The 24,817-nt window shown below is 44.5% G+C and overlaps 1 protein-coding gene across 5 annotated transcripts in view; it reads left to right on the top strand.

The window, feature by feature from the left end:
• The window catches only part of ATP6V0A1 (ATPase H+ transporting V0 subunit a1), a 55,964-nt gene continuing 31,147 nt past the window's right edge, over positions 1 to 24,817 (top strand). For 3 of the 5 annotated variants that reach the window (XM_084748773.1, XM_084748769.1, XM_084748770.1), the window contains exons 1-9: positions 1 to 111; positions 2,315 to 2,477; positions 9,363 to 9,441; positions 11,629 to 11,726; positions 12,570 to 12,698; positions 18,405 to 18,508; positions 19,039 to 19,165; positions 20,978 to 21,060; positions 22,350 to 22,443. In XM_084748773.1, the coding sequence (XP_084604899.1) occupies positions 2,361 to 2,477; positions 9,363 to 9,441; positions 11,629 to 11,726; positions 12,570 to 12,698; positions 18,405 to 18,508; positions 19,039 to 19,165; positions 20,978 to 21,060; positions 22,350 to 22,443 (831 nt within the window). In that variant the 5' untranslated portion in view covers positions 1 to 111; positions 2,315 to 2,360. The remainder of the gene's footprint in view (positions 112 to 2,314; positions 2,478 to 9,362; positions 9,442 to 11,628; positions 11,727 to 12,569; positions 12,699 to 18,404; positions 18,509 to 19,038; positions 19,166 to 20,977; positions 21,061 to 22,349; positions 22,444 to 24,817) is intronic. The other 2 variants (XM_084748771.1, XM_084748772.1) reach the window with 1 other exon arrangement.

Consider the following 24,817-nt stretch of genomic DNA (forward strand, 5'->3'; position numbering starts at 1 on the left):
GGTGGCGTGGGGGCGGAGCCTTGCTTGCGTACGCTGGTCGGAACTCTGCTCCTGCCAGAGCTGGGGGCTTTGCTGCGGCGGCTGCGGTCGCAGCGGCGGTGCGGGCGAGAGGTGAGCGAGGGTTGTAGAAGGCCCCCCCGGAGCGGCCTTCGAGGGGACCTGGGGCACACTCCGATATCTCGGCCACTTGTCAGAAGAATTAGCTGGGATCTTAGGTTTCTGAGAGAAATGTGAGGGGCTCAGCCCCCTCTTCGGACACCCCTTCCTGTGGGCAGAGGAACTGGAGGGCCACTGCCCCTGGAGGACCCGGGAGGGGGGAAGCGACAGGACAGAGGAGATTGGATAGGCAGAGGGATCTGAGGGGATTTCTTAAAAGAGTCTTATAATTTGGAGGTTTCTCCCTTACCCAGGAGACAGGTGGTGCCTGGCCCGGAGAATTTCTGCCCTCTCATTGTGCAGCACAGAAATGAAGCGCCAGATGCTCCCTGCTGAGAAGGGAGGATTAGAAAACCTGAGCCAGAGTCCTCCAGGGAGGACGTTGGGTTTGGATCCCTCCCCCTCCCTTTTGCAGGATTTACTCTTTCTTCGTGTTTCATTTCGCGACCCCCGGAAACCGCTTTTCCAAATTCATTTTGTTTTTGGCTTCAATGAGGATAAAGATAAGTCTTAGAGAGGCCTGTAATCGTAAGGAACAGGGAGGAAGGCGGTAACTCATTAGAGACTGCCATCCCTTTCAGCCCCTGGTCTATGCCGGTGATGAGACATGAGTTCATATAATTTGAGACTGTGGCGTCTATCCTTATTTAAGGTGGGGAGAACTGGTAAGAGCTGAGGTGTGTGATTCAGATTAAGTCAACCCACATAATCTCTTGAGAAATGCTTGCTTTAGTCGAGCGTGTTGTTTTTCTTTCCTTGAACGTCAGACGGAGAAAGGACTTGTTCAGTTTCCTCAAAATGTCTTCCTGCCTCCCCAAGAGCAAATCTTCTCTGAATGCCATTCTCATCCATCAGTTAACATGGGCTATGCATAACCTTATGGCATTAAAAGTGTATGATCTGCTGAGGTTAGATATTGCAGATCGTGCTGCACAGTGAGGCGAACGGGAGTTTATCGAGAATAAATAATTGCAATTTCAGTACCACTGATAGCGACAGTTGCTGACCTGAAGGAAAACCTTCCCGGCTCCAAGGAGAGACGGGACAGGTGGAAGAAGGCAGCTGTCTTGAGGATGAGGATGGAAGGCTCTTCCTCCAGCTTGTTAAAAGTGCTTTGTCATTACCAATGTGTTCCTGTCGTGCCTCATCTGAAATTGACCTGACTCTGCGGGATCCTTTGTCTTTTTAAAATGTTGTTTATATGTTGCGATTCCTTAGAAGAGGAATGTTGTTTCCCAGGAGTTTGGAAGCTTGATCCTTTTAAACCAAAGCTTTGAGATAGAGCTGGGGGTTTTAGATGTTGGAAGTGGGCGTTGCCAGTTGAGGAGGGGGAAGCCAGCCACATCTTTTATGTAAGAGGGAAATTAAAGTCCCTTTTGGGGTTGAAGAGATGGCTCAGAGGTTAAGAGCACTGGCTGCTCTTCCAAAGGTCCTGAGTTCAATTCCCAACAACCACATGGTGGCTCACAGCCATCTATAATGAGATCTGGTGCAGGCAGGATATTATATAAATAAATACATCTTTAAAAAAATAAATAAAGTCCCCTTTGTTGTTTCCTGCTCGCAAAACAAAACAACTCCAAACTGAAACAACACAGAGGACGTTTTTTAAAATAAGAACACTGTGTCAACTGTGAAAAAGCAGAACAGTAACAACAAAAAGCTCTGGGTGTGTTGGTGCATTCCTGTAATCCCAGCACTAAAGAGGTGGAGGCAAGGAGGGTCAGGAGTTCAAGGCCAACCTCCACTATGTGGCTGGTCTGGGTTAAATAAGATGCTGTCTCAAAATAAAACCAACCAGCTCTGCCCCCAACCCCCCCACTATGCCACATTAGAGAGCTTTTTGGAGTTCCCAGTTTCTGTTGTTAATCTGCATATATTCATTTGTATTGTGTTGCCCCAAATTACTGTCAATCAATCCTGATGTTGACGACGAAGGAAGTGACTCTTCCGTCTAGACACCACAGTCTGAGGTTTAGTAACTGGTTTTTTTTTTTTTTTGCAATTTCTCTCTTGGACCTTTCTAAGCCAGATAGCAAGAGATTTGTTACGACTTCTTACAGGGCAGGCAAGAACTACAGAGCCTCACTTAGGGTATTGTTTGTTCTTGGTCCTATATGTTAAGTCTCAAGCCATGTCATGTTCTCTCTTGCCTCAGATTGGAGTGAACCGCATATCATTAGCGACAACTCTCCGCCGCCACCATGGGGGAGCTTTTCCGGAGCGAGGAGATGACCCTGGCCCAGCTGTTTCTACAGTCAGAGGCTGCTTATTGTTGCGTCAGTGAATTAGGAGAACTTGGAAAGGTCCAGTTTCGTGATGTAAGTGGGAGTGAGGCTGCTTTTTAAGCACCATTGAAGTGTTTTGTTTATGTTTGATGGCTTTATCGTGTTTTGGTTTGGTTTGGTTTTGCAAAGTACCACTAGCACTGGCTTAGGACTGCTAGACATAAGTTTCAAGGTGTCTTTTGTTTTTCTAGAGATAGAAATGGTCATGGGCCAACCCTTCTAAGCTTTTTGCTAGTCCTTCCTTGGACAGTCATCCTGAACTGGGCATATGGTTTATCCTATAATGCTAGCTCTTGGCAGGCTGAGGCGAGGAGGTGATGAGCCTGTCTCGAAGGAAAGGGAGAAAGAGGAGGACGAAAAGGAGGAGGAGGAGAGGAAGAGGAGGAAGAGAGGGAAGAAGAAATAAAAACCTGAGCATGTTGGCAGATGGCCTGCAATCCCTGCACATGAGGAGCAGAGGAGGAGTGCTATAAATTCAGGGTTATCCTTGGCTACATAATGAGTTAGTTTGAGGCCAGCCTGCGCTACGTGAGACCTTTTCTGTAGTTAGGAATGCTGTCAGAGGATGCCACATTAACCTTTTACTTTTTACGTTATTTGGGTCTCCTTAACAGCACAGCCTGATATTTTTTAAAAATGAAGACAAAAACCTGTAGTTTTCCCATGCAGTAGGATCCAAAAGAAAAACTTAAAACAAAAATCTGAGACATTTAAGTACATCAAAAATATTTATATAGTATATAAGTAATCATATGCTAATAATTCATTGTTTTGGATACTTGGAAAGAACCCTAAAACAGAAAGGACAGTCTTAAAACTTCATTTAAAATCTGCTCTTGGAGTTTATAATCTAAGTAAGAAGACTGTGCTCATGACTGAAGGGTGTGTGTGGCCAGGAGTGGGGAGTGGTGTCTCTGACTCAGATTCTGCAATCTCAGAGTCCCAGGTACTTTTCACAGCATTCATAATGGTCATGATTTCACATTTATTGATGGGAACAGTTAATTAAAGTCTCTCCTCACAGTGATCTAAGCCCCTTGAAAACAAGACTATTCTCTGTTTTTTATTCATTATGGTATCTTTAGTGCAAACTTTCCTTTTTCTTTGGAAAAAAATCAAACAAATAGCCCAGCATAGTGGGGCGAGCCTTTAATCCCAGCACAAAGGAGGCAGAGGCAGGTGGATCACTGTGAGTTCGAGGCCAGCCTGGTCTACAAAACCAGTCTAGGACAGCCAAGGTTACACAGAGAAACCCTGTCTTGAAAAAACAAAACAAAACAAAACAAAAAAATCAAACAAATAAACAAACAAAAAACAAAACTGGGCATAATAAATAACATCTCAAATCCCAGGAGGATGACCATGAATTTGAAGCCAACAGTGAGTTCTAGGCCAGCCGCTGCTACATAGCTGTTGTAACTAAGGTTATTGCAGGTTGGAGAGGCAGCTTAGGTGATGAAGTGCTTGTCCCATGGCAACCTTCCTTGAGTCCCTAGCTCTAAAAAGATGGCTATGGTAGGTAGCACATGGGAAGCAGAGACAGGTGGGTCCCTGGAGCTGTCTAGACAGACAGCCCAGCCTCATTAGTAAGCCTCAGGACCTACCGAGAGATCCCATCTCAAAAAGCAAAACCAAACCAAACCATGGTAGGTTGCTCCTGAGGCAGGACTTACAAGTTTGAGTTCTGGCATCCGTGTATGTGAGTGTGCTCAGACACATACACACACACGTCACAGAGTCACCGCCAAGTATCACCGACATCTTCAACATTTGAGATGTTGTCATAGTGTAGGGTCACAATGGAAGCACCTATGTGCTATGCGCCCCTTGGTTCTGTCACGTCACAAATGTATCGATAGGCCTGTGCCCGATTAGTGTAGTGAAATGTCCTAATCTTACAGGTGTGAGATGAGCTCTTGTTTTGATCTGCATTTTTTTGGTCTGCACAGTTGGCATCCTTTTGTCTGTCTGTGGACAGGAGCTTTCCTACTCTGTGAAGTATGTGTCCCTTTCCTCTGCCTAGAGCTGTCCGTGGGTTCCTTGACTTTCGTTTATTGTGAGGTTTGTAAAAATTTCCCCGTGTATCCTAGGTGTGTGCGCGCGCTCTCTCTCTCTCTCTCTCTCTCCTTCCCTCCCTTTCTTCCTTCCTTCCTCCTCCTCCTCCTGCTGCCTACCCCAGCTTGCTTCTTTTTGTGATAAGGTCTTGCTTTGGAGCACAGGCTGTCCTGGAACTCACTAGGTCGTCATACTGGCCTTGAACTCATAGCACTCGTAGCAGTCCCTTCTTCTTCCGCCTTCTGGGATTTCAGGTGTGCCTACTATAATGGTCTTGTTCTATTATTTATTTGTATGGTGTGTGTTCTGTGTGTTTCTATGTGTGCTTGTTTGTATACACATGCATGTGCATATGTGTACACATGCATGTAGAAGCCAGAGGTCAGTATCAGATATATTCCTCAGTTATGTTGTTGTTGGTGGTGGTGGTGGTGATGGTGGTGGTGGGTTTTTTGTCTTTTTTTTTTTTTGACAGGGTTTCTCTGTGTTTCATGTTTCCATGGCAGGCACTTTACTGACTGGGCTCTGTTCTATTATTAAAGATAAATTTGATCACTCAATTAAGGTATTATTTCTTAGATTTCACCAATGTAAAAGTATCTTGTCCCCTGTGTAATTAATAAGTAATCTTGGGTGGTACTTCTGAAAGCTGTGTGACAAGCCAGTTTCCAGGAGCTATTTTACCCAATAGCTTTTTAAAATATTTATTGTTGTTGTTATCTGGGGGTTTGGTGGATTAATTTGGCTTTGGGGGTTTTTTGTTTTTGTTTTTGAGACAGGTCTCACTGTGTAGCCCTGGCTATCATGGAATGCCATATATAGACCAGGCTGGCCTTGAATTCATAGATATCCTTCTGCCTCTACCTTCTGAGTATCGGGATTAAAGATGTGCAGCAGTATACCCAGCCTATTTATTATTACAATTTGCTTAATATTATTTATTTTTATGTATATGAGTGTTCTATCTACACGTACACCTGCATGCCAGAAGAGGGCATCAGATCTCGTTATAGATGGTTGTGAGCCACCATGTCATTGCTGGGAATTAAACTCAGGACCTCTGAAAAAGCAGACAGTGCTCTTAACCACTGAGCCATCTCTCCAGCCCCTTAAAAATATTTTAAAATTATTTTTGACTATGTGTACTTATATGTGATTGCATGTGGGTATGCACACATCGGTGCAAGTGCCTGGGCAGGCCAGATTCCCTCTGGAGCTGGAGTTACAGACAGCTGTGAGCTATCATATATGTGGGTGCCGGGATTGCACTGTGGTCCTCTGAAAGAGCATAAGTATTCTTAGCTGCTGAGCCTAAGTTTCAATGTAGTGAACTTTTTTTTCTTTCCTTTATAGCTTATGTTTTCTTTTCTTTTTCTTTCTTTCTTTTCTTTTCTTTTTTTTTTGTATGCTTCTTAATTTCTTAATCTTTCAGTAGTTGGGAGCAAAGCAAAGGCTAGCCAGCTCAGGGCTATCCTAGGCTATAGTGTGTGGTATTGTTGCCTCTTTTAACTGCTGTGACTAAGTGGGGCAGGTGTTGTACTCCTATAATCCTAGCATTTGAGAAGTAGAGGCAGGAGAATCAGGAGTTCAAGGTCATCCTCAGCTACATACTGAGTTCAAAGCTATATTGGCGGTATATTAGATCTTAAAAATTCAAACGGAGGAGCTGGAGAAATGTCAATAGTACTTGCTGCTTTTTGAGGGGACCTGGGTTCAATTTCCAGCACCAGCATCAGGCTCTCTAGCTCCTGTTAATATTGCTTTTGAGAAATGTACTATCATACCATTTAGTTATTTACTCACTCCTGTGTGTGTGTGTGTGTGTGTGTGTGTGTGTGTGTGTGTGTTCATTTGTGTATTTATTTATTCTTGGTGCTGGGAATTGAATCAAGGTTCCCATGTATGTTGGAGAAGCGCTCTGCCCATGACCTATTCCCAGCCCTCCTTATTTTCAGATAGGGTCTTAATGAATTATTTAGGCTGGCCCTAAATTTGCTCTGCAGCCCTGGGCAGCTCTGAACTTAGAATCCTGTTTTGGCCTCCTGAATAACTGGGATAGTTTTTAGTTTGTTGTTTGAGACAGTCCCCTGTAGCCAAGGCTTGATCTCTAACCTCTGACGGGGCTGAGGATAGTATTAAACTAACCCTCCCAAGGGCTAGGCTTACAGTCAAGAACCTGGGTTTACATTAGTTTTTGTTTTAACTTTCATTTATTATTATTGGTGATGGTGGTGGTGGTGTGTGTATGTGTGTGTGACACACATGTACACATGTAGCGGTCAGAGGACAGTTTTTAAAAATTGATGCTGTCCTTCTAGCTGTATGTAGGTTCCAAGGACTGAACTTAGATCATCAAGCTGACAATGTCTTGAACTGTCTTGCCCGCCTTGCAATAGCTAAAAATTTTATTCCTGGGCTGGAGAGATGGCTCAGTGGTTAAAGCACTTGCTGCTCTTCCAGAGGACACAGGTTTGGTTCCTAGTTTCACATCACTCCAGTTAAATGTAATTGGATGTTCTCCTCTCTGCGAGTACCCACACATACATGCAAACACTCTCACACGCATACACACACACACACACACACACACACACACACACAAATAAATTAAATAAATAAATAAAATATACTCCTGGAGTCAGCAAGATGGCTCAGCAGGTAATGGCACTTCTTGTCAAGCCTGACAACCTGAGCCAGTCCCTGGAACCCACATGGTGGAAGGAGCAAGTGAACCGCTGTAACTTACCCTCTCGTGGGCAAACACGCACCCACATGCATACACATTCATATGCACATAAAACACATAAATAAATGTTTTGTTTTTTTTTTTAAGTATCCCTACTAGCTCAAGCGTTCTAGCCCTTTGGTCAGCTATTTGTCATTTCCTCCCTACCCTCTTCTGTCGATCTGAAGATTTGCGAACTTTGGCCTACACCTTCCTCTGCCCACCCCATCTCCTCTCTGTCTCCCTCTCTGGTAGCCAATCTCAATACCTCTGTGAAATCAGCTGTCTTAGATTCTTCATGTGGAGGGCTGGAGAGACGGACCTGAGGTTAAGAGCACTGGCTACTCTTCAGAGGGCCCAGGGTTGACTCTCAGCGCCCACGTGGCAGCTCACAACCATCTCTAATTCCAGTGCCAGAGAACCTGGCATCCTCTTCTGGCCTGTGAGGGCACCTTGTATGCACATGGTACACAGACATACATGTAGACACACCACCCATATATGCATAAAAATTTTAAGGAAAAAATTAATAAATAATAAAATAAAATTGCGCATATAGATAAGATGTAAAGTGCCTGGTGTTTTTCACTTAGTATAATGCCCCATGTTTTCCTCGCCCATGCATCTCTTGGTAGGTTGATTCTATTTACTAGTTAGTGGGAATAGCCTTTAAGATTTTTTGGTTTAAAAAAAAAATTTTTTTTTTTTTGGTTTTGTTTTTTGTGAGGAACTATCCTGCTTTCCATGTGACTGTACTACTCAGCTATTAAAAACAAGGAATTCCCGAAATTTGTGGACAAATGGATTGAGCTAGAAATGATCATGAGTGAGTTAACCCAGAAGCAGAAAGACTCAAATGGTATATACTCACTTATATGTGGACACTAGCGCAAGGGGCATGTCCCATGAAAGTCTTCACTTACCAGGAAACTGGGACAGAGGAGAGGACATCCTATTGGGACTCTAGATGAGAGAAGCATGGGAGAATGGCAAAGTAGAAGGATCCAGAGGGTCCTAGAAACCTACAAGAAGAACATTATGATAGGCAGATTTGGGCCCAGGGGTCCCGCTCAAACTAAGGCACCAGCCAAGGACAATACAGGCCGTAAACTTCAAACCCCTACCCAGATCTAGCCAATGGTCAGAACATTCTCCACAGTTGAGTGGAGAGTCGGGTATGACTTTCACAGGAACTCTGGTACCCCATATTTGACCACATCCCCTGGATGGGGAGGCCTGGTGGCACTCAGAGGAAGGATAGCAGGTTACCAAGAAGAGACTTGATACCCTATGAGCATATACATGGGGAGGAGGTCCCCCTCAGTCACAGTCATAGGGGAGGGGAGTAAGGGAAAAATGGGAGGGAGGGAGGAATGGGAGGATACAAGGGATGGGATAACCACTGAGATGTAACAAGAATAAATTAATAAAATAAAATTTAAAAAAATTTTTTTGGTTTTGTTTTTTATGAGGAACTATCCTACTTTCCATGTGACTGTACTAATTTATATCCCTATAAACAATACACTAGAGTTAGTTCCCTTTGGCCAACATCATCACCGATTCAAAGCTCTCATCTTTCAGACAGGGTCTTGGTAAGTAGCCTAGGCTGGCCTGGAACTCCCAACCTCCCCTGCTTCTACAGAGTTGAGATCCCAGCATGTACCACCATGTCTGGCTCCCCCATCTTTTTTTGTGAAAGCCATTCAAACAGATGTGGGGTGATACGACTTATGGCTTTAGTGCATGAGTAAAATCAGACTGTCACCAGAAGGTGACAACCTGGGGCAGAAGAACAGTCATTTGCCTTCTGTCTCCTTTGCTTGGGAAGAAAGAGAGAGGAGCACCAGGCAGACAGCTTATGACATGGCGTCCTAAGTTCCAGGTGGCGGGAAGAAAGGCGCTCACGGCCTTGGCTAATGTGTCTCCAGTCCAGATATTCAGTGCAGCGGCAAGGGGGGATTTTGGCTTTAGGTTGCATGACTGCACAAAGCCCTTCATGTAGATCGGTAGACAGTTTGGATTAGAGCTGATTATTCACTGGCACAAAGTGAAATTTCCACGTATGGGGTGTGTTGCCGATAGAACAGGACGTAGACTCAGTGTTTGAGATTTGCTATTCTGTTCTTGTTTTTCAGCTAAATCCAGATGTGAATGTTTTCCAGAGGAAATTTGTGAATGAAGTTAGAAGATGTGAAGAAATGGATCGAAAGCTTCGTATGTGCGACTTTTGGTCTTGTATGACATTCCTGTGATGAGTCATTTGTCTTAAATTAGAATTGTTAGTCCTCTCAGCAAAGGAACAGAACTCTACATAGAGAAAAGGAGAGAGGACCAGGGAGACGGGAACGGCTCAACAGGTAAAAGCACTTGCCGTGCAAGCCTGTGAGCGCAGTCCCCGGAACCTGAGTGGAAAGCCAGATATGGCTGCCAGTAAGGGTCTAGTTACGATCCAGCCTGTTGTTCTTTGCTGTGTATTCAGTAAGCACCAATAAATAAATAAGAGTCAGACGTGGTGGTGTGCACCTGAAACATCAGCTTTCCCACAGTGAGGTGGAGGGAGAGACTCGCAGGCCAGCCAGCCTGGAGCACACCATGCGGCAGAAACCAGGAGCAGGCGGGAAGCAGAGAGCGACTCCCAAGAGTTGTCTTCTGACCGCCACGTGAGCACCCACACGCACGCACACATGTACACACACATGCACACATATGCAAAATAAATAAATCTGTTAAAAGATTTAAAAAGGAGAGTGAAAAAAATCCACAACCATGACATTAAGATGGACTTCTTGTATATAAATAGATTTTATAGTGTTTGAGCTAGGTGGTGCTTAAGGGAAATCTTGTTCAAACAACAATCTGAAAATATTGTGGGTTTTTCTTTTTTTTTTAAACTCGTTGACACTGTGTAGCTCAAGCTAGCCTGGAACTCTGTAGACTAGGGTGGCATTGAACCAGCCATTTGCCTACCTCTGCCTCCCAAGTGCTGGTATTAAAGGCAAGTGCCACCACAGCCCAGCCAGATTCTCATGGGATTTTAACAGCAGAACTATGTTACAGAGCTCTAAAAAGACAGGCACGGTGGCACACACCTGTAATCCCAACACTCAGGACACAGAGGCAGGCAGATATTTGTGAGCTCAAGGCCAACCTGGCTCAAGGCCAGTTGAATTCAAGACAGCCAAGGCTGCACAGAGAAACCCTGTCTTGGGGAAAAAATGAAAAACAAACCCACCAAAAACAGAACTCTAATACTTTCAAATTTAGACATCAACTGAGCCACCTTTTCATCTGAGCAGTTTATCAAAAGTGCAGCATTCACTAAGGCTTTGCAGGCTGGGGTGCTAAAGAGTGAGTGAGAATTTCATTCATTCCCCACAACATGCCTTTAAGGTGTGGTGGCACACATCTCTTTTTCTTTTCTTTCTGGTTTTCCCAGACAGGGTTTCTCTGTGTAGCCTTGGCTGTCCTGGACTGCTTTATAGACCAGGCTGGCCTCAAACTTATAGAGATCTGCCTGCCTCTGCCTCCCGAGTGCTAGGATTACTCAGAGACCTGTGAGTCCTGTTAGTTCCACAGCAGCTTGGTATACATAGACAATGTCTCCCCCCCCCCCCAAAGAAAAAAGCTGTAACCCTCATGTAAAGACTAAGGAGCTTGTGATTTCCCTGGCCTACCCAAGACCATAAGCAGTCATAACGGAATCATCATTTGAAACTAGGCCAGTCTGTCTGACTCCAAACCCACAACCTTGCCAGTCTACCCAGTTGATAGGTAAATTGGCCCCCATTAAAAAAAAAAAAGTCAGTAGTTGTCATGAAAACTTTTTTCTTTTAGTATTTTGGGTCCTTTTATGCTTACTTTTTGGCTTTTGATGCTTGAAAAACAATCCAATTGCTTATCAATTAAATGACTCTTTTTGACCTGACCTACAAGTATCTCGTGTGTCAAATGCGCTGTTAATTTGCTGTGTTCTTCAGAGGTTTGATTGACAAATAATACTTGCAAAGAGAGCTTGTCATCCCTGAGGAGCCACGGAAGGTGGAGAGGTGAAGTGGCTGCAGGCCAGTTGTAAGCAGAAGGAAAGCCCTACCCAACTCTGCACACCTACAGTCCCAGGTAGAAACAGGCTGAGCATCGGTAGTTCGAGGCCATTCTCAGAACAACAGCAAAGACCAGGAGAGAGAGAAGAGACAGCCATGACCTTGACCTCTCTCCTTGGAGTAGCCTCAGTGCGTAAAGCACAAGAAAAAAAATGTGGGGGGAAAAAAGCTGCTTCTTTGCTTGTCAGTTCTTTCTTAGGATGAAGCTCTTTCTAGCCAGAGGTTTGATCTTTGTGTGTGCGTTTTCTCAAATGACGAGAATTCCAGACGTGCCTGCTACCTGGATGCTCTATCATTTTAGGATTTGTTGAGAAAGAGATAAGGAAAGCTAACATCCCAATTATGGACACTGGTGAAAACCCAGAGGTGCCCTTCCCCCGGGACATGATCGACTTAGAGGTAAACAATTGTCATAGAACTTTCTACTTACATGCATGTGTTGCCTTCCTGAGTGCTAGCACAGAGGAGTTCTTGCCAAACTTACAAACATTCTCTGTGTAGACTTGGCTGTCCTGGACTCCCTTTGTAGACCAGGCTGACCTCGAACTCACAGAGATCCACCTGCCTCTGCCTCCCGAGTGCTGGGATTAAAGGCGTGCACCACCTTGCTTGGCTAAGCATTGTCTTTTATTGTAAGCTTTTTCTAAGTAGGACTGAAGTGACTTCCCTCTTTTATAATGTCAAACCATATCTCACACAGAAGTAACATAATATACGGCCAAATGACTGCTTGGCTTGCTGAGCGCTTGTTAGCTGGTGACCCTCACATAGTATATGGCCTTTTGATATATTTCAGTGTTCTGAATTCTCTCAACAAACCCACTGCATGTACAATGGAATCTATACACAAATAAAAGCTCATTTAAGTGAAATGTTTTGCTTAAAGTTGCTCTCAAAAAAATCACAGCATTTACTTGGTAGCTGTAGCTAATCTGTTACTGTGGTAACAGTTCTGGGGCACAAATTCAGCTAATGTCTTTTGTTTTGTTTTGTTTTTTTGAGACAGGATTTCTTTGTGTAGCCTTGGCTACCCTAGACTCGCTTTGTAGACCAGGCTGGCCTCACAGCGATCCGTCTGCCTCTGCCTCCTGAGTGCTGGGATTAAAGGCCTGTGTCACCATGCCCACACAGTTAATGTCTTTTACAGCAAGCACAGTGAGCTGAATTTGAGTTAACTTCCCCCCCCCCCCCTCTCTCTCTCTCTCTCTCTCTCTCTTCCCACTCCCCCCACCCCACCCCCAGGCCAATTTCGAGAAGATTGAAAATGAACTGAAGGAAATCAACACAAACCAGGAAGCCCTGAAGAGAAACTTCCTGGAACTGACTGAATTAAAATTTATACTTCGCAAAACTCAGCAGTTTTTTGATGAGGTCAGACTATTGTTTCTTCTAGTACTTGAGCAGCTGGTATACCTGCACAAGTGGGCCATATTTTTATTCCAATGGTTATTTTAATTTGTGAGTTTGGAAGCAATGCCATTTTGCACCCTGTTGAGTTAAAGGAGGTGAGAGTGCGTCCCATCTTCCATGTAGTACACAAGCCAGCCATGGTTTCATATATTTTCACATTTTCTGCAAACTTTCATCCCAAGGTGGGGGGGGGGAAGGAACCCTAGAGTTGATGTGTAAGTAGAGTCAGTTGAAGTGTCTGTGTGATACCTGTAGTTATGTGAGGAGGTAAGTACAGTGTCTGTGAAGCTGGCGAAGCCACTGTCTGGCTAGGCACAAAATGACAGAGAAGTTCCGATCTCCAGACCTTTCGCCGTCTAATTATCCTGCTCACCAGCCGTTAGCAATTATCTTCAGCACTGTCGAGCTCACGTCACACTGTTGTTCCTGAGTTTTCATGGTGTCCTATGGAAATATTGGCATGATACTGGTTTGGATTTTCCCTCAGACACAGTTTATTACTTATGAGGAAAACTTACTAAATTCCCTGGCTACGTATGAAGGGACTGAGTCGCCTTGTGATGGCTGCTAGGGAGACCCCCTTTGAAAAGCATCATCTCAGATTTGCAGAAGGCATCTTTCTTCTAATTAATCCTGGGAAGGGGCCTCAGCTTCCAACCTGGCTGTGGTTTTTCTGATGGCCTAAAAGTTGACAGCACTCCTTTTTACAGGTGTCTTTGCCAAACATTAGACAGTTTAGACATCACCCTAATTTCTGTTACTTTCTTGACCAAAAAAACCTTGACAAAGATCTTAGATATAAGGACCCATTTTAGTTAGTATCTTCTCAGTTTTACTTTAAATTTGGCTTCGCTTGAGAAGAGACCAGCCCTCCACAGTTCTCAGGGCCTCCAACCAGCAACAACAGCCTCGTCTGGAACCTTGTGAAAAACACAAATTATCAGTCCCCACCGCAGACCTACTGAGTTAGAAGCTGAGGTGGGGCCAGGGCCCAGCTAGCTGTTTAAACATGTTTTAATGCAGGCACGCTACTTTGAAAACCACTAGAGAAAAATCTGCTGAGGATGTGATACATTCTTTAGTAACTATGGATTTGACTCAGACAAGCCACGTGAATTCAAAGAATCTGTGGAGACAAGGGAATGAGAAAGTTCGTATGAATATAACTACTTCGTCTTCCCAAGAGTGAGAATCTGGTTATAAAGTAAGAGAAACATCCTATGAATATTTGTTTGTCCCCCTTAGAAGATGGGAGACAATGAGATCTGTAAGTGCTTAGCATCTTTGCCACAGGCGAAGCCACTTACGCCCCATGGTTCCACTAAGTATGGAATCCAGGATGCTCACTGCCTGCGTATAGATGTATTCTTATCTGTTAATTCCTCGAGCGGATAATGAGCACTTACTCTTTGTGAGGTAAACCCAGTCCTGTCATTCAAAGGATATGTCATTTGGTTCTATCAGGAGGCCCCTGAGCATAGCACTGCATTTGCCCACGATCTGTACTTTTCTAAATGTGTCCAAGCTGCCGTCACATATCCTACCTGACGTCACACTCAAAACTCAGCTACTTCTTTTTTTTTTTTTTTTTTTTTTTGGTTTTTCAAGACAGGGTTTCTCTGTGTAGCCTGGGCTGTCCTAGACTCTCTTTGCAGACCAAGCTGGTCTCGAACTCGCAGCAATCTTTGTGCTCTGCCTTCTGAGTGCTGGGATTACAGATGTGCGCCACCATGCCTGTCTCAGCTTTTTGGCCCATTTGGGGCTTCTTTTTACATTCATACTGCCTTTCTACAGGGGACAGGATCTCCTTCTATAGCCCAGGCTAGCCTTGAATTTGAGATCCTCCTGATTGTCAACTCAAGGCCAGCCTAAGCTACACAGTGAAACTTTCTCCCACCCCCTCCCATGCCCCCAAAAGAATTTAGTAAAAGTAAGATGAACCATTTAGAAAAATGATTTGCTGCTTCAAAATTGTAGTTAGGAGCTGGGTGTGGTGGTGCGTGCCTATAATCCCAGAGTTTCGAGAGACGGAGGCAAGAGGACCAGGACTCAAGGCAAGTGTTGGGTTCACAGATTCCAACACTGATTCCAGACTGAGCTAGTAACAGCCGCGCCCAAAAAACAAAAGGAAAAAGCAGGCAGAAGGAAAAGAACGTACATGGGGTTTTGTTTTTGTTTTATGATTTTTAAATCTAAACATAAGTGCCAGTTTTAAAAAAGAGATTCCATGTCTTTTTGGCCTTCATGCCCTATATCCATGGTGGGTCTTCTCTCTTTCTTATGCAAAGCTACCCTAAGCTCCAATCTCGCAGACGCTTTGAGCAAAAGGCCTTGGCTGTGAGAGCTTCTCCACTGCTTTTCCCCATCAATCCCCCTTCATTTCAAGCACGACACAGCAGTGCAGAGAGTCTTCTGGCCAGAATCACTGTGCTTTTTCTCACCACCTGCAGTCGGCACCTGGCTCATTCCTGCCACTGTTCCATAGTCTGAGCCAGGTCCCTTTCCATAGACCTTGCCCTGCTGCCAAATAGCAGTTGCAGATGCTGCTGCCCCTAGCAGAGATAAAGCCTCCCTGAGTGACCACACTGTGCATGCAGGTGCACATTTAAGCCACACAGAAAGGTGAACAAACCTGGGACCTCAGATGTCAGAAATTCAGCTCGTAATGAGATTTCGCTTCATGTTTGAAATTGTAATGTGTGCAAATGGCACCAAGCACTGCCAACTATAAACCTCTCCTCTTTTCTTATAATTTGGTGAATTCAATCAATAACTCATAGTAATCAGCCCAAAATGGCTAAATCAGAAAATGATATTTTTTCCTATTGGTGATAATAATTGGCAGGGTGTGTAGAAAGGGAAAAGTAAACATATATTGGATATATTTATGATTTAAGATGATTGTTAATTCAACGTAGCCATTTCTTACCCAGAGCATTTAAGATGATTTATTAATGATTATCCTTTTCTAGTCTTCTTGCTTATGAAGAACTGTAAGAGCTGGAGAGGTTTCTCTGCATCTTTTACCATAAGCACCATAACATATGAGAACGTAAAGAAGACTGGGAAAGTAATGGTTAATGGCATGCAGATCCCTGCCTCCCTCTCCTTCTGCGTTTTCCACCCATCTGCTTTCTTTATTTTTCTTTTCCATCTGCCATCTCCTCTGGGTGAATACTTCAAGAAGTGAGATTTTCTTTCTCTCTCCCTGTAGCTAGACAGTTAAAGTGTTCTCAGTAGCTGACGTAGCTTGACCTGGTATGCTGCTTGTATTGAAGTGCTACAGAGCTGAAGTTCCATCCAGCAACTTGCTTTTCTGTAACGCGTGGTTTTCAGTGTTCTCAGTGGGGAAGGGGCAACTCGGAGAAAATAACAGGTGATTTAGAGAACTTGACAGTGTTATTGTTACTTGAGAGCTATGGTCTTGGGCTGGAGGGATGGATCAGTGGTTAAGAGCACTGATTGCTCTTCTACAGGACCTGGGTTCAATTCCCAGCACCCACACCCAGGCAGCTCACAACTGTCTGTAACTCCAGTTCCAAGGGATCCAACCTCCTCATATAGACATTCATGCAGGCAAGACACCAGTGCACATGAAATAAATCAATCTTTAAAAAGAGAGAGAGCCCTGGTTTCTGTGATTGTGTTCTGGTTTTAGATCTTTTTTATAAAAGCTCTTAGTTCTGGTCACTGTAGATTCCCAACAGGCACACTTTTATTTATAATTTTTTTGACTTTCCTATCTAATAGACTTGGTGTTCTTAAGTATGAAGTGGTGAAACTAGTATTTAGAATTTGATCTTTCTGCTTATTTCAACTCTGCTATAGTTTTTTTGTTTTGTTTTGTTTTTTTAATTGTATATGAGTGCTTTATCTGCAGAAGAGGGCATCAGATCACGTTATAGATGGTTTTGAGCCACCATGTGGTTGCTGGGAATTGAACTCAGGACCTCTGGAAGAGCAGGCGGCGCTCTTAACCACTGAGCCATCTCTCCAGTCCCATTTTTTTTTTTTTTTAAGTCTCAGCCTCAGATATCATCTTTGAAACAGTAGAATCTACGTACAGTCTGTTCTTGTCAGCTGTACCCTTTAAAAGCACACATGCTGCCCTGGCCCTGGTGTTTATGGCTTAAGTAAGAGCCAGGTTCTGAGAACCACATAAGCCAGTAGGAGGGTCCTGTGGGGAACAATCGATCTTACTCATTTTGCCAGTGGGCACCCCAAGAATACGGGATGTAGTGGTTTGACTATTTGGATGGCTTCCCATTGGCTGATTTGTTTCTAGGTTGTAAAAAAGAATCTTTACTTGCCTATATGACAGCAAGCAGTGCCCAGTGTCTCCATGAGCTCATCCTAGATGTTTCTAATTATGTGACAATATTCCTGGGTGCTTAAAAAACAAATCAGCCCTGATCTGATCTTCCCAAAACAGTTACTTTTACTTGTTTGCCCTTCAGAGTTTCTTGGTTGACACTGTTTTCCCTTGTTTGTTATGTGTATGCTCCATGACTTTCCCGTGTAAGGCAAGCATGTGCCTTACTTCTCCCTCATGGGTTACTTGACAGGACTAAGGTGAAATTGAAGTTTGGAACGAAAATGAAGGGGAAGATTGTTCTGGCTTCTTCTAGTCTTTGGTCAAACACATAGTGCGTGGACATTACAGCTGGCTAGATTAGGCAGCAGAGAGGCTGATGGAGACATGTTTTAGGGCTGCTTCTCCATTCTGATGAGACTAGGGCTGATAAAGGGAGAGAGGTGAGGAAACAGCAGGCCTCTGTGGGGAATCCTTTGCCTTCACTTCACTGTATAAACTGTCCTAGTGGAAGTCATTTTAAATCTAACCAATTCAGCCAGGCCAGGAGCTCTGGATCGTTTCCTGGGGCCCTTTATTTACTGTGCTTGGTGGTGGTTCTCTGCTGTAAAGTCTACATTTCTAGTCAGAAAACGCAGCCTTTTGGATACTTTCTCTTTTTCTTGCCTTCATGAGCGCAACAGAGGCCCGGGCCTGTCCCGCCGCTGTTTCTTATCTCCTGAAGAAGCTCTCTTTAAACCCTACGTTTGGGGCATTCTGTGTGTGGCCTGTGCTGGCCATCCTCAGGGTCCGCGGTTACCGAGGGCTGGAGGTCAGTGCTCTGAGCCACTGCTCACTTAAAAGCGATCCACCTCCTGCGTGCTTGCACAGAACCGGACTACGCGGGGCCTGGGGAGAAATAACGTAGTCACGGTATCTGCAGAGGCTTCTGCCTTTTGTTCATTTGCTTGTTCGTTTTTCTTTCAAGAAGGAGAACGTTCCAGCTTCCTGCCCAGGTTTATTCAGGAAAGCATTAAAGAACAAAACAAGCGACTTCCACCTAGTAACAGATTTATACACGTCACCATCACTTCATATTTTTCTTTTGTTCCCTGTTTCTAACCCATGTTCCCAGATGCTTTTCTGGGAAGTTTTGCTTTCTTTAGCATGTGCGTATTCTGTTGTCCTTTGTTTTCACTCCTTTCTTCTTTCTGTGGGTATGTTCTATCTTTTGGTGTTTTTTTGGGTTTTCTTTTTTGTTTTTGTTTTTTTTCCTTTTTTTCCTTTTTATTTTCTGAACCCATCTCCTGGTTCCTCCTCGTTCCCTGCATGCCACTAACTATTTTCATTAGATATTAATTGATTTGTGGATTCAGGCTGAATTGCATCATCAGCAGATGGCGGATCCAGACCTGTTGGAAGAGTCCTCGTCCCTCCTGGAGCCTAATGAGATGGGAAGAGGCGCACCTTTACGACTTGGGTAAGGAGCACTGAGCCTTGGTGGCGTTGTGTTCCTCTTTGCTGTTTGGAGAGCAGTGAGTGGTGCGTGCATGTAACCCCACCCACCCCTCAGGAGGCAGAAGCAGGAGGACCATACGTCTGAGGCCAGCCTGGGCCCTAGTGAGGTCCCATTGTAAAGCACAGGGTGGTGACATAGGTCAGTGGTGGAACACTTGCATGAATGTCAAGGCCCTGGGTCTCATCTTAGGTGAGGGCTGAGGGGGATCATGAAGCTGGGGACTGATTTGCTGTAGGAGCCACTTTGTTCTGAGCCACTGAGAACTTTTCCTAGATTTGTCTGGGTTCAGCTCCTGGGTTTTCTGGCAACCCTCTTCTGTTGGGTGCAGGGAGGAGTCGGGAAGGAGAGAGTGGCAGCCACCCCTCTTGAGCCCACAGCACGTAGCCTTCTGTGCAGTTATAATCTTTCCCCTTACCCTCTCGCTCTGCTGCTGCTCTGTCTTACGTCTCCCATCCCCGCGTTCCCGACCTGCCTGGCTCTTCTCTCCACAGCTTCGTGGCCGGCGTGATTAACCGGGAGCGGATCCCTACCTTTGAGCGCATGCTCTGGCGAGTGTGCCGAGGGAACGTGTTCCTGAGACAGGCTGAAATCGAGAACCCACTGGAGGATCCTGTGACTGTAAGACAGGGAAACTGTGTCCTGTGGAGTAGGTCTAGCCCAGAGCAGTAGCACAGCATGGCACCACCTCCATCTGCCCTTCATCGAAGGAGCCCCACTTGACCGACACTTGAAGGCTCACCCCGCTCTCCCTCACTTAGCTCCTTCCATGTATACATGACATCTATGCATACATGACATGACATACATGTATTTTCAAACTTTACCTGTATAGATTTTTTTTGCATATTTTCCTCAAATATTCTGAACCTTAGTTTTATATATTTCTTGTTACTAATCTAGGCTGAAAGAAAAGTGCCTTTTTATGAAAATTAACATAAAGTCAAGAAACCTTATTTCAAATTTGGTAATATCATGTATAAAAAGATAGATTTCCTAAACCTTGTTCTTTATAAGCAGATGAAAACTTTACTCTCAAGATTTTATTATCTGCTTGTTTCTTGGGAGAACTAGAAACTTGATTTAAGCATAGATACATGTAAGGTGATACATACAAGGGCGGCCTTGCCCACAAAGCTCTTGGAAAGTAGGAATTGTTTAATGTCTTGGCATTTGACACAGCAGGACAGTACATAGCGACATCTACATGGCATGGGGTCCTGATCTCACGGATCTCAGCAAAGGTCAGATGTACCACGGCTGCATGCCACCCTTGCCTTAGTATTAGAAGCCTCCAGTCAGCTTTCCTTATGAAAGTCTTAAGGTAGCATTTTCCATCCTGAGAGAAATTTAACTTGGAACTTTCTCAGCTTTGCTGGGTAGCCCTCTGTGGCTTTTACCCCGCTGGGTGGTGACACTGTGAACGTTTTAACCTTGGGGTGCAGTTTTGAGGCTGCCTTGGGTTGTGGAAGCATTGTAGGCTGTAGCCTTGCCTGACGTGGAGCCCTTTTGAGGTCTGTGCAGTCAGATCTCCTCTCCACAGCAGGAAGGTTGCTTTATCAACAGATCCAGGACAGCGGGCATGATATCTCTAGCGAGCAGCCGCGCCGAGAACGGCCCCAGTGTAGCCAGCGGAGTCAGGGCTTGGGTGTCTAGACTCTTACACCCTTCCCTCTCTATCTTGTGGTAGCCAGCTGAGCCTGTTGTTTTCTTTTTATAAGAGCAGTACACACTGTATGTGAGGCATTATAGGCAACCTGAGGAATCTTGGGTAATTGCTTATACACATTTTTTTTTTCTTTCTGATTTTCCCTTGCCATCCTTGGACTGGAGGTGTGAGTTTGGCATTTGGGGCTGTCTCCTTCTTGTTCCGTAAAAATCTAAGCTAGTGCTGCTCTTGTGATTCCACACCACTGTGCTGCCAGTGACCTTTACCTGCTCCTTCTAAACTAGGAACAGACAGGCTTCCTTCTGTCTCCTCTCCTCTAAGCTTTTGTCATCCTGGAAACGCAAGAGCTCAATTAGAACCGGAGACCCGAGCTCCACTGTGCTGAGATCCCCTCAGCCTCTCTGTCAGGCTCCTGCCTTTGTCTGGAGACAGGAAGACGTTTGTGAATCTGGGGCTATAGGGCAGCTACCCTTGAGATGAAGCTTAAGAGATGCAGTAAGGGAAACTACAGCAAGCCGTGTCTTTAAAGGATCCATCCTGATACCACCCAGGTTTAGCTGTTCTAGAACTTTTCAGCTAGACCTATAAGCTAAGCACTCAGGAGCCTGGGGCTAAGACCACTGTGAGTTCAAGGCCAGTTTAGACTACACAGTGAATACCAGGCTAGCCTGAGCTGCAGTGTAAGACCATCTCAAAGGAAGTCTTCATCCATATTGAAAGTTCTGAACTCTTTTTTTTTTTCCCCCTCCTTTTCTGGGCCCTAGGGAGACTACGTGCACAAGTCTGTGTTCATTATTTTTTTCCAAGGTGATCAGCTGAAAAACAGGGTCAAGAAAATCTGTGAAGGGTAAGAGACACGTGCCTCCAACCAAGAGGCACAGCTACGTTGCCTGCTTAAGGCTCAGAAAAGTAAAGTGAAGATCCTTGCTATTCTATTTTATGCAGTGAATGATGTTAGGATTGTTTGTTTGTTTGTTTGTTTATTTGGGTTTTTTGAGACAGGGTTTCTCTGTGTTGCCTTGGCTGTCCTAGACTCACTTTGTAGACTGGGCTGGCCTCGAACTCAGAGCAGTCCACCTGCCTCTGCCTCTCCAAGTGCTGGGATGACAGGGATGTGCTTCCTTAGGAATATTTTAAACCATCAGAGGTAGCTCAGGTCTTACTTTTTTGTTTGCTTTTCAAGTGTCAGAAGCACAGCTGGAGTACTGAGCTGCTCAGTACATAAAGTGCTTATTGCACACAGAGTTTAGATCCCCAGAAAATGCCAGGTGGGCATGGCAGCCATCCGTGAGCCCAGCATTGGAGAAGCCGAGCACTCAGGCTGATTAGGCTGGAAGTCCGGGATTGATTGAGACACCCCACCTAAATGACCAACATGGAGCACAATCCAGGAAGACTCCTGGTGTCAACCGTGGGTCTCCAAGACATGCATGCACACAGGCACATCCCTCTGCCTGCCCACATATACACACTACAAACAAATACTCGTGTCCCCACCCAAGACCCCCCAGCAAACGCACAATTCCTTTATTCAGGGATGGTGGGTTGGCCTGCCTGCATAGTGCCACAGGCACTGTATAAACTTTCTGGAATTCTGTGTTATGGTCAGAAATTTTGCCATGCCACTTTTCTGTAATAACATATGATAAAAATTATTTTTAAATTATTTTTTCAACATTCTTTGGTAAAGATTTATTTTATGTTTATGAGTGTTTGGCCTGCCTGTATGTGTGTTCCACATGCATGCTTGGTGCCCTGAGAGACTAGAAGATAGCGTCGGATGCCCTAGACATGGAATTAGAGGCAGGTGTGACCCACCACACAGATGCTGCGAATGGAACCTAGGTCCTCCGAGAGAGAAGCAAGTGCTCATAACTGCTAAGCAATCTTTCTAGCCCCTTACTATTTTTTTTTTTAATAATCTCAAAATGGTTTCATAGCTACAGAGAGTGTCAAGACTGTTGAGTGTTACTGCTGTCTGCAGGCCACTTCCCCTGAGGGATCAATGTCGATTGTCACAACAGCCCAGTCTAGTTGTGTTTATCTACTAGTAAATTAGGATTACTTCACAAGAGGATTTAAATTGAACACACTAAGAAACTTCAGCATTCCTAAGGCTGTTCCTGTACCTTCCAGGTTCCGAGCCTCCCTCTATCCCTGTCCGGAAACTCCACAGGAGAGGAAAGAGATGGCTTCTGGAGTCAATACCAGGATTGATGACCTGCAAATGGTAGGCAGGGGTCATGGGAAGCTGGCTTTGTGAAGTGCTACGGTAGTGAGTCATTCTCCCCCCTTGAGCCCTTGACAGCGTGTTACGGCACCTGCAGCAATCAATACCAAAAAAAGAAATGTGTGTGGGTAGTAAGTCCCCCCTGGGAAAGGCCAAAAGTCTCAGGATAGGACTGTTAAAAATAGCATTAGTCATCCTCCAACAAGAAAGGAATGCTGTGCATCTAAAATTGCTTAAGAACAGTCCATTCCCTCCATTTCATGAATCTGAGAGGTTTTGCACAATAATATGTCCTTTTTTTTTCTTCTCTTTTCTTTTCCATTTATTTATTTATTTATTTTGGGTGCGAGGAGGGGCTTGAGACAGGGTTTCTCGGTGTCCTGGACTTGCTTTGTAGACCGGGCTGGCCTTGAACTTACAGAGATCTGCCTGCCTCTACTTCCCAAGGGCTGGGATTAAAGGCATGCGCCACCATGCCTAACCTTAATAATTTTTTTTTTTCTTAAATGTATTGCATTAAGAAAAAGAAAAGTAGTCAAGTCTGGTGGCACATGCCTTTAATCCCAGTACTCTGGGAGGCAGAGGCAGGCGGATCTCTGTGAGTTTAAGGCCAGCCCGGTCTACAAAGTGAGTCCAGGACAGCCAAGGCTACACAGAGAACCCCTGTTGCGAAAAGCCAAAAAAGAAAAAAGAAAAAGAAAAGTCAAACAACCCAGAAGTACATGTAAAGTCAGTTCTGTGCACATGGTCTCCAGCAGACACCTTTAGCAGCATGATGGACCTAATGGCTACCTTTGATCTTAACCACACGGTTCAGCCAAAGAGCCCAGAGTTGACTTTTGAACCCAATAAGAGACGGTTAGATTTTTATCAATTTACAATGCAAAAGTCATGCACACTGTGGTCCTAATAGAGTCCTAAGGGAAGAGTTGTGATTGATGCATATTTGGAAGGAAGAAGTGACCAGGGAGGCTTGTTACTTTTTGAAAGAGTGTGATAGTTGTTTACTTTTCTCAAGAGATTAATAAGCATGCCTCATCAAAAGGCAGCTCTCTGTAGCAGCCACAGACATGTGTTAGCTCCCATTTCAACTCCAGCCCCATTCACTGTATATGACCCACCAGCTCGGCCTGCTGCTGCCACCTTTGAGGTACACTTACCTATTTAACCATGGGAAGACAGAAAGGTGATTAACAACAACAATTGGTGGTAGTAGAGGCCATTAAACACATTCTGGGATCTAAGCCGTCATCCCCCTTCTAGGCTTCTGGGTAGATTTAAAGAGCATGTGCAGAAGCCAGTAGAAATGACTAGAATTTGATTTTTAAAATCCAGCCAGGGCTGGGCTTGGTGGCACACATTTGTAATCCCAGAACTTGAGGAGGCAAAGGCAGAGGCAGAGGATCTCTGTGAGTTCAAGGCCAGCCTGGTCTACAAAGTAAGACCAAGACAGCCAAGGCTACACAGAGAAACCCTGTCTTGAAAAAATAAAACAACAAAAACAAACAAACAAGACAAAAAAAGTCTGGCTAGGGGCCAGCCGATGTGAAGACTTAGCAGATGAAGGCATTTGCCACCAAGCTTAACAACCTGAGTTTGACCCCGGGGACCTATATAGCGGAGAGGGATAACTCCCGAAAGTTGTCCTCTGATCTCCACATCATATACTGTGACACAGCATGGGTGTCTACACACACACACACACACAGACACACACACATTTTTGAAAAGTTAAAAAAAAAAAGGCCAGCTATAGGAAACTTTTCAAAGGGATCAAATATCAAAGAGTAGCATGGAGAAAAAGAAAGTACAATAAAATATTGATTGCAAATTTAAACATTCAGATTGAATATTAAGAAACTTTAGTGGGAGCTGGAGAGATGGCTCAGAGGTTAAGGACACTGACTGCTCTTCCAGTGGTCCTGAGTTCAGTTCCCAGCAACCACATGATGGCTCACAACCATCTATAATGTGATCTGGTGCCCTCTTCTGGCCTGCACGTGCACATGCAGGCCGAGCACTGTATGCATGATGATAAATAAATAATAAATCTTAAAAAAAAGAAACTTTAGTGGGGTTTATTTTTTGTTTTGGGGGTTTTTTTTTTTTTTTTTAGTTTTTTTAGAAGGAACTTTAGTGTTTTAATAATGGCTGTCCTGTACATTCCAGGTTCGGAGCCTTACGCTCTCCCTTTTTCCCCAGAAGAAGTTGTTAAGGATTGCAAAACAGTTACAGCCAGCAGGAAGAAATTAGTGTAACACACTCCTAAAATGACATGGTTTCCCAAGCATAGCATTTTTTTTCCAACTCACAGAGGACACCTCCTTTGTGCAGGACAGTTATTCAAGGAGTAGCTGCTGCCCCATGAGGGAGG

The sequence above is a fragment of the Acomys minous genome (assembly GCF_964271855.1).
Source record: "Acomys minous genome assembly, chromosome: 12".
In the NCBI taxonomy this organism is placed as follows: Eukaryota; Metazoa; Chordata; class Mammalia; order Rodentia; family Muridae; genus Acomys; species Acomys minous.